This window comes from Populus trichocarpa, chromosome 11, assembly GCF_000002775.5.
Source record: "Populus trichocarpa isolate Nisqually-1 chromosome 11, P.trichocarpa_v4.1, whole genome shotgun sequence".
Classification (NCBI taxonomy): domain Eukaryota; kingdom Viridiplantae; phylum Streptophyta; class Magnoliopsida; order Malpighiales; family Salicaceae; genus Populus; species Populus trichocarpa.
The window spans coordinates 1,866,815-1,877,505 of record NC_037295.2 but is presented as its reverse complement, the minus strand read 5'-3'; the positions used below and the strand labels follow the sequence as shown (position 1 = coordinate 1,877,505).

Below are 10,691 nucleotides of genomic sequence, written 5' to 3'. Positions count from 1 at the left end.
TTGAGTTCCAATTTAATTTGAAAAATTACATTATGCTGGCCAAATCAATATCTACCAGTATGGATTAATCAATTTGAAATTTGGACCAAAATCATGCCAAAAAAATCCAATTTTAAATTTTCTTATCAACAAAGAAAATCAAATCATCTTGAGGGCATGTCAGTGGAAAAAACTGATTGAATTTTCTGTATTCTTCATTTTACCCTGATCTCTCAGAATAGTTAATTATGCTACAAATGAAGAGAGCCTCAAAGGGACTACTGAATCTTGTATTAGTTATGGGAATGCGACAGAGTGTAGAAATGTTGTCTCCTTCTAGATTTTAGTTCATTGCTTTATGTAAGGAGTTTTTAATGCAATTGGAAACCACTATCTAGTAATTTCTATCGTTCAGATTTTACTTTGACAATCTATAACATGATTCAATTTATGCCAACCAAATGTTACAAACATTCATTGATTTTGGACCGGCTGTTAAGAAAATTTAAATGTTTTTTTTATTGTTGTTAAAATCAAACTAATTCAATAACTTATTTATCTAAAATCTAATTAGACTGAAGGTTTTTTTAAAACTAGTTTGATTAAACTTTGATAATATAACCGGTCAACTTGTTGTTTAATTGACTAAGTCAGGCAAACACGAGATCCGATTAAATTAATATAAATTTTTTAAAAAAAACAATATCATTTTAATATTTAAAATAAAAACCACTAAAACAAACTAATAAAACAATTTTTTAACTGATCCACATAGATAACTATGACAGCTTGTTGAAAACAGATTCAATATATTTGTGTTAATTGGATTTCATAGTTACAAATTTGAGCTCTATATCTCACAGCATAAAAAAGGACTAATGGATCTAAAGAGAAACCTAAAAATATTGGTCAGTTTTAAAGTGTGGAATGGGCTTTTGTTTTGGACTTCTAGATTTGTTTGGGCCAGAAAATTAAAATCAGATTAAAACAATGCGCCCTTTCGGCTTAGTTGCATTCAGGTGGACTTAAGTTTCATTTTGGAAGGAAAGGTCTGGTAATCAAAGAAATATTGCACTATGTTAACAAATAAATAATTTCCACCATATTTATAATTTTCAGTGAAAAAATCATCTATAAAATTACACAAATTAAAACAGTCAAAAGGATAATTAGTTTTTCACATATATAGTATTTTCTTTTCCTACAACATAATGTATCAATTTGAAAGTTCAAAAGTTTTCTTTTATGATCATATATTTTCATTTTTTGTATATACTAATAGTTATAGTGTAGAATAAACTCTCCTTTTAACAAACTTTGACAATTAGATCCTGCAACAACTCAAATTTAAAAAAAAGCATGAACTCTTTAAAAAATTGTCCAACACTTAGATAGAAACATAAAATTAATATTTTTCATTTATAATGCATACAAAAAAAGAAGTTTATTTTTTAAGACTTAAAATAAATTACTTAGAAGTCAATATTTTTTTTTTCATTATTTCCTCTTCGAATATAACAAATTTATAAAATAAATTGCACAAACAAAAAAGAGTTTGCAATTAAGTTCTACTGCATATGAATGAAAAATCATGCTTGAATGAGATAGTGTTTGTTTTTGCAGTCCTATCATGCTTTTAAAAAATTTTAAATTTTTTGACCCAGACGCCGGTCTGGTAGATCCAGGCATGCGGGTTTGGCATGGTTGACAGGTTCAGGCACTTATGCTTTAGGTTTAACAACCATGCTAGACCCAAGCGTCTTGGGTTTGACAATCATGTCAAACATAGAGTACTTGGATATCACAAATATGTCTGATTTGAAAAACAACAAACAAAGAGGATAATTGTGCACTTTAATTGTCAGGATAGAGAAAAGAAAGAAAAAATACAAACAATCGATTATCGACGACAATCCAACCATTATATGTCTACACGAGTCACACCATGTGGAAGAGAAAATGGTTGCGCATCTAGTAAGATAGTGGATAGCCAAATTTGATCACTGGGAAGTGTCATACGCGCCTCCTTAATAACGTGAGCGCTACCCATTCATCAAGGAAGAAAAAAAAACCTAAAGAAATGTATCGTGAAAAAATGAAAAATTAAAAGTGAAATTATTATTATAATTTATAGTTAAATATTTCTTGATTTACAAGGGCACTACCATTGGTTGATTGAGGAAGAAAAAAAAATAAAAAAAAAAATCTTATGAAAAAATAAAATATTAAAAATGAAATTATTATTATAATTTATAGTAAAATATTTTTAATTTACAATGATTTCTCTATCCCATTTAATTTCTGTGATAATATGTGAGGACCGGGGCGATTTGCTTCTTTATTTGGCAACCTTGTTAATTACGACAGCAACGTTAAGAACAAGTGAAAGCCATGCGCAAATAACTACCGGTACAGGACCATGGAATATTAATTTTCACCCACCTTCTTTGATGTTGGATGAGCTAGCTCTGTGACAACATTTACTTGATAAAGACCACTTATTAATGCCATTCATGGTCTTGCGTTTTCAATGTTCACCCACCATATTAGATGATAAATAAATTGCATATATTTTGTGCATTCCTAGCAAGAGTTGAGAAGGTAATATATATCAACACAACGATTTTTCCCCTTTTGAATATATTTGATGTCATCAAGGCATCTCTATTTCTCTTATAACATGTCATGTTAAAAAAAATTATATCTAATATGTTACATTTGGTTATTGTGCATCCACAAAAATAATAAATATATGTATTTAATTGAAAAGACAAAAATAAATATGTTTTTGTGATAGTTTTAGATCATATTTTTATAATTTTAAAATAAAATAAAAAATATATGGAGACTAGACATGTCTTTTTTATCTTCTTTTTTTCAAGACAATAATTTATTTATTTATGTGGAGAGTGTTTCCCATGAATGGAAATAATTTTTTTCTTTTAAAGAATCGGATCATAGTTGTATTAAGAAAGGATAAAAAAGAATTTTTTTTTTTGGGTACAGGATCCAAGGTTTATTAATAAAGAATGGAAAAAAAATTAGGTACTAGTAATAACAAACATGAGAAATGTAAGTATTAGCTTGCATCGCAGCCTCTTGGATACGAGATATCTCTAGATAGGCAAAACTGGAGGTTGAAAGATCATTGATTGTTCAAAATAAATGCTCACCATACTTTTTATGATTCTCAATGAGTTCATGCAATATCCAATTAAAAGCATACGACGCATTTATTTAATAAAATCATGGTACCAGCAGCTTGGATGAATGCTCTAGAAATCCAAAATCTTACATAGTAAATATTGCATGTATAGAAATGATAGCGAAGAACATACGTGAATTAATTTATAAGCCGACTTTGGATTTGCAAATGGACTCCGTTTGCTGCTCTTGGACAAAGATAGAGATGTCACAAGTGCTTGAACTAGTGGCTTTTGCCTTGATCAACTTGAACAAGATAACCTTACCATGCAAGGTTGTTGCTGAAGTAAAATTCAAGATCGACCCTTGTAGCAACTCTCTCTTGAAATTATCATCCGATAACAACTTATCCGCAAACATTGTCACAGTTGTGCTTATATTATGTTTCCCTCGAGCAGGAATAGTGTCAGCTTCGATCGGAGCTTCGGCGACGACATTCCCCCTGTAACTCACATAAGCTGTACTCTCCTGGTATTTGAAGCTTCCATAGTTTCGATTTTCGACTGTGATTACCATGCCTAATGTAATATTTAACATCTGTATTGGAAAGATTATCCAACGAATACTCTCAAGGATAACAGGCTGAGGATTAATCTTTGGTTCTTTAGGCTTGAAAACTGTAAAATACAAGGTAACTAAAACCACGGATATAATGACTAAGAGCACAAAGGTAACTAGAACGCAGATTTTTAGACCACAGCAGAACCTTTTACTGCTTCCCATGATGTTTATTCTCACTCACCACTCGTTCTTGCTGCTGAGAATGTGTGCGTGATGATCAAGTGATTAAAACTGACAAGTGTACATATATACATCCTTTTGAAATGCAAAATTTGACAAGATACATATGTGTGTGTGTGTGTGTGTGTGTGTGTGTGTGTGTGCAGGTCTGAATTTGGGACTTTGCTTTCTTAATTGTTTTTTTAAAACAAGTGCTGTAGCATTGTAAAATATTTGGAACAAGGATTGGACATGGGGATTGTTCCAAGATATGAATCAAGAATGAGACAACATCATGGAGACAATATTTTTCAAATTAATAGCATATATATTTTATTTTTTAATTGTTTTTTCGTCATGGAGATGAAAGCAATGGGTGGTTTTATTTGCTTTTCTTTTCTTTCTTTTTCTCTTCTGAAAGCAGGCACATAAATTTGTCTTTACATGATTCATCTTTTATGAAGCCGTATTATATTTGCATTGGGTTGTCCATTTTAGGTTTGACAGGTCCGTTGGTTTGGTTTAAATAATCAGCACCTACAAATCTATCAATCACACATCATATCAAACACGTCCTATCTTAGCTAGTGTTTTTTCAAAATAACTTTTTTTTTAAATAGCATAAGCTGATTTTTTTTTTCAAAAATAGTACCTTTAATTATTATTTTTCTAAATTATTGTGATAGAAACAACATAACTCGATCAAGTTTTTTAAATTGTTTAATTTATAAGAAACAACATAACTCGAGCAAAAATAGTACATGTTGATTCTCTTATTTCTATCATCGAAGTTACCATACTATCATTTCTACTGTTTTCTTATCCTACATGGTTTCATCAAATCATGGATGTTTTTCAATATCTCATCTTTATAAGATCATATATTTGTTTTGCTGTTAACAGAGTCTGACAGTTTATGCATGCTCCTACATATTTTTATTGAGTTGTCATTAAATGCATTATGTGTTATCTTCAGGGTACAGCAACCTATGGTTTACATATTACTCGTAGTTCATTTTTTGCGTTACATGGCTTTATGAATGTAGATTGGGCAAGTGGTATTGATGATCGTAAATCTAATGGTGGTTACCTTATTTTCTTTGGTCAAACCCGATTTCATGGAAATCAGGTAAGCAACGTATAGTTGCTTGCTCCTCTACTGAAACTGAGTATAAAGCCTTAGCAAACGACACTGTTGAGGGTATTTAGCTTTAGTATTTATTGACAGATCTACAGATCCCTTCTATATCTGCTACTACGATTCGGTGTGATAATCCTACCTTTCATGCTCTTTCATGCTCTTACAAAACATGTTGAAGTTGATTATCATTTTGTAAGAGATAGGGTTGCAAAGAAAGAGATTCAAATTCATTTTATCTTTTCTTAGGATCAACTTGCAGATGTCTTCACTAAGTCACTTTCTTCTGCTTCTTTTACTGCTTTTCGCTTCAAGTTTCGGGTCGATCCTCCACCTTCAGCTTGATGGGACATATTATAGAATGTATATATAAAAAATATTATAGGCACTATTCCGGTGTTATAATTTCTATCTTTACTATTATATATTGTCATACACATATAAATAGAAAATGATGGACTAACTAATAGGTTACTCTTTTCAACTTTCTTGTAAATATATATTAAAATATTCATTGATATTATTCGGCAACTAGATTCCAAAAACTTATTTTTGGTAGAATAACATTAATTACTCAATTAAAATTTCCTAGAAAAGTGTTCATATAGTTGCGTGAAAAAAGAATGCAAACCATCGAACTAATCTAAAGTGATGAAAAATTCTAAAGTGATGAAAAAAACGAAAAAAAAAACAGAGAGTATAATAATGAAACTGATGAATTGTAAGTTGATAACAGGATGTTAGGTTAGGTTAGAAACTTATTGTTCTAATTACATCTTTCCAAGGTTGTCAATTAATAGAATACTGGATTTAAAACCTGCACCGCGCAGTAGAATTTCAAGTTAAATTTTAACGGAAAATATATCAATGTTACGTATATGCTTTTATTATATAATGGTTTTTTTAAAATAGTCCTTAAGGGACGTGGCATGATGACAAAGAGCTTGAGATTAATTTGCACAGCAGGTCTCGAGTTTGAGTTAGGGTATGCACCTCTTGTAAGAGCCTAGAACAGCCAGGATTTTAATCGCTCACCTGGATCCACAAAGTGCACTTTTCAGAAAGTGGGATTTTCTCGAATAAAAAAGAAAGTTTTATTTAAAATAAAAAACAAAAAAATATTATTTATTGAAGCCAAGAGAGGCCTAACATGCCTGGATCATAAAAAACAATAAGCTTAAATGGGTCCGGGAGGCCAGGGCCACACATCTAGCATCCTATTTATTTTTAATATTAAATGGATGAATTAATTCTAAATAAATATATGATATGTTGTTAGCCAGCGTAGACATGCCTACGACAACTCACTTGACCTATTTTCAATGATAAAAAAAAAAAAAGTTAATTCCAATGTATTTGCTCCTTAAAAAGCTATTGATATCAAGATGAATATTCTTTATAATTGAAATGTGGTCGGTTAAAGTTTTTTTTTTTTCAATGATTTTCTCTCTTGTTTTTCAGTACTGAGGGATTGAGACAAAAAAAAACAGTTTTAGGACTGAAATGTAAATAAAAAAATAATAGGAACCAAAATAAAAAAATAAAAAAATAATGAGGACCACCGTTCAAACACCCCAAATGTTTTTTACTTTTTTTCGTTAACGTTAATGGTGGATTGTGAATAAGAAATGGTGGACCAACTGGGCTCAGTTAGAGAAACAAAAGTAAGTACAGCTCGGAGTCTAATTAAGAGGTGAACAAAACTAAGAAAAATTTATTAATTACAAAATATTAATTGATGATTATTCCATTCATTAGTTTCTGCATAAAAACAATACAGTATCAATTTCTACAAAAAAAAAAAATACTTCGTAATGGGAAAATCGGCATCTTCTATTGATTGTGACAACAACACAACCTTTATGTGATCTGAATTAGGGCACTATAAAATTAATTTATGTTAATTTGAAAATTAATACTGTGTCATCTGCCACAAACTAAGCTATGATCATGAAGAAACAATTTGCATAGTGCATAGCCTTGCATGGAAACAATGATTCGAGAAATCAGCTCAAGGCATCTTTATATTATTAAACATTGTCTAAACATGCAAGTTTGATTGCATTTATTATGTCCTTTAAGATGATGAAATACTAATGTGCTGTCTAGGTTAAATGAAATTATAACAGTAAATTATACATAACTCATAACTTTGATGTTTTAGATTCCTGTTATATTGGAGTTAAAGGATATCTGGATTAGGGCTTGCCCTTAATGCTACCAAAATAAAAAGATTAAATATATATTTGGTACTTAACACAAAAGAGGTAAATAAGGTGCATCTATCTAAAGTTCTTGAGATATCAAGAGAAATGTATTTTTTATGGAAGATAAATTAAAAGTTCGTGCACAATTTATAACAAAAGATTGAGGTATTACCTCAATGAATATAGATGAGCAATGAAAGGTTACTAGCATATTGATCTGCGTTTCGCATGGAGTTAATAATAATTTCTTAAAATATAAAAAAAATATTAAGAGTATAGAAAATATTTTAAGTGCCTTGAGTCGGCGGTCGTGCCAGACCCAATGCACTTGGGTCAAGCGGTGAAGCCATATGGCCCAAACCCAATAAAGTTGGGTCTGGCGGCTATGTCAGACTCAATAGCATTAGGCTGAACTTGGGCTTTGGGCCCAATCAGCTCATCTCTAGGCTAATGGTGTGTTTTACATGTTAAATAATATATTTATTTATTTTATTCATTAAGGGTAGAATAGTATTTTTAACTTAACCTATATATAATCTCTTTGTATTTAGGTTAAAGAAGGTACTTTCGCATAAACATATTAAGGAGAATTCTAGCCTCCTTTTCTTTCATGTTCGTATTTTATTTGTGTTAATTGAATTACTTTAACATGGTATCATAGTAGGTTGCATGGAACGAGACTTAATCTCAAACACAATATAAACAAAAAAGATCTTAGTGATGTTTTGTCTTCCGCTTCTATAAAATCTAGTATTTCGTCTTTCCTTCAGCTTCTGCAATTTGGTATTTACGTTCTGTTTCTGCAATTTTTTTGGTATTTCATCTTCCTTTCAGTTTCTGCAATTTGGTTTGTGTTTTGGAGTAATCATATAACTTTGAGAAGATATTTATTTAGTTTATGCGATATATGTTCAGTTTCTGCAATCTGGTACTTTGTCTTCCGCTGCTTTTAGAGTCTGGTTCTCTTTGTTTGTTAATTATAGCTACTAAAAGAGATGATTCGCTTCAGTCTATGAGTGTGAGGTTGGATGGAAAGAATTACTCGTATTAGAGTTATGTAATGAGAAATTTTTTTAAAGGTAAAAGGATGTGGGGATATGTTAATGAAACTTATGGATATCCAAGAATACTGAGGAATGGGATGTTGTTTTAATAGATGCATGAAAAGCAAACAATGCAAAGATTATTACTTAGATCAACAATTTTGTTGAGTATTCTATAGGTACGCAGTTGGCGAAGTATGAGACAACAAAGGAGGTTTGGGATCATCTGCAAAGGTTATTCACACGATCAAATTTTACAAAACAGTATCAATTAGAGAATGACATACGAGCTCTACATCAAAAGAATATGAGTATTCAAGAGTTTTATTCTGCTATGACAGATCTTTGGGATCAATTCACTCTTACAAAATCGGCAGAACTAAAGGAATGTAGTGCCTATATTGAGGTTCAATTATGCATCATTCTCAACTGCCTTCTATTGACTCTGTTGTTAGTGAGTTATTAGCTGAAGAAATATGTCTTCAGTCTTATTCTGAAAATAGAATTCTCTCTACTTCGAATCCTTCTGTACTAACAGTATCGTCTAAACCATTATCTAATCATCAGAACAAGCCTTACACAAGGGTTAGCTTTGACGAGTGAAGTTTCAATAAGTAGAAAGGTCATTGGAAGGCTCAGTGTCCCAAGTTGAGACAACAGAATCAAGCTTAGAAGCATGATAATTAGTCACAATCTAATGCTCATAGACCACCTTAGGGTTTTAAATCACCACACCACAATACTGCAATTGTAGCTTCATCAGGCTCTATCACCAATCCTAGTACTCTAACTGAGCAATTTCAGAAGTTTCTCTCTTTAATGCCACAAGCAATGTCTGTTTCTCCTTCTGTAGGTCAGTTGCCTCATAGTTCCTCAGGTATATCATATTCTGAATGAGTCTTGGATTCCGGTGCTCCACATCATATGTCTCCAGATTCTTCATCTTTTACCTACGTGTCCCCTTTGTCTTTCATTCCTGTTATGACTGTTGATGGCACTCTCATGCCCTTAGTAGGTGTTGGTTCTGTTGTCACACCTCACATGTCTCTCTCTAATGTTTATCTTATTCTGAAACTTAGATTGAATCTTGCTTCTGTTGGTTAATTATATGATTCTGATGATTATTTAGTCATTTTTCTTCTTCTTTTTATTGTGTATAGGATCTGCAGTCTCAAAAGCTGATTGGGATAGGCCATAGGTAAAATAAACTATATATTTTAGATGAGTAAAAAGTGTCAGTTGTCGTTACTACTACTACTACTTATTTGTCTTCTTTTCGTTTAAGTCCTTCATCTTCTAGTTTTTATTTATGGCATTATCATCTAGGTCATATTTCATCTTCTCATTTGAGATTTTTGGCATCCACAGGAGCTTTAGGAAATTTAAAAACTTGTGATATTTCTGATTGTAGTGGATGTAAACTGGCAAAATTTTCTGATTTACCTTTTAATCGAAGTATTTCTGTTTCTTCTTCACCATTTGATTTGATTCATTCTGATGTATAAGGACCTTCTCCTATTTCCATAAAAAGAGGGTCCCGATATTATGTTTCATTTATTGATGATCATATTCGTTATTGTTGGGTTTATTTAATGAAACATTGCTCTGAATTCTTTGAGATATATACAGTCTTTCAAGCTCTTGTCAAAACTCAATATTCTGTTGTAATCAAATGTTTTAGGTGTGATCTGGATGAAGAATACACCTCTAATAAATTTTTCCAGTTGCTTGCCTTATATGAAACCATTCACTAAACTTCATATACAGATACTTCTGAGCAAAATGGAGTTGCTGAAAGAAAACATAGGCACATTGTTGAAACTGTCTGTTCTCTCTTGTTGTCTACTTCTGTCCTTAGTGAGTTATGGGAAGAAGTTATCCTTACTACTGTAAGTTTGATTAATATTATTTCATCTTCTCATAGTTCGGGTTTGTCTCCTTTTAAAAAGTTATATGGGTATGTACCTGAGTATTCCTCCTTTAGAGTTTTGTGTTGTACTTATTTTGTTCTTCGTCCTCATGTAGAATGTACTAAATTGTCCTCTCGATCTGCTATTTGTGTCTTCTTGGTTATGGTGAAAGTAAAAGGGGGTATCGTTGTTTTGATCCAATAATTCAGAAACTTTATATGTCTCGTCATGTTGTCTTTCTTGAGCATATACCTTTTTTTTTATTCCATCCACTATTCATATCCTGACTAGACCTGATATTATTCCTATAAATCCTTTTTCTAAGGATTTTGATAGTTTATCATCTTGTGTTCCGAGTACTTTAGATGCCCCTCCCCATGTTCGACCAATTTGTACTCATCAATCTACAGGTACTGACACTTTACTCTCTGGCACATCTGAAGCTCCATTCTTATATACATCCCCTCAAACTTCATCTGAGATTATGGAT

The 10,691-nt window shown here is 31.5% G+C and overlaps 1 protein-coding gene across 1 annotated transcript; it reads right to left on the bottom strand.

Annotated features, from left to right (window-relative positions):
* Nucleotides 1-3,327: 3,327 nt before the first annotated feature.
* On the bottom strand, nucleotides 3,328-3,906 carry LOC7485429 (uncharacterized). Its single transcript, XM_002316569.1, has one exon. It carries the CDS (start codon nucleotides 3,904-3,906, stop codon nucleotides 3,328-3,330), a length of 579 nt encoding a protein of 192 aa, XP_002316605.1.
* Nucleotides 3,907-10,691: the final 6,785 nt, after the last annotated feature.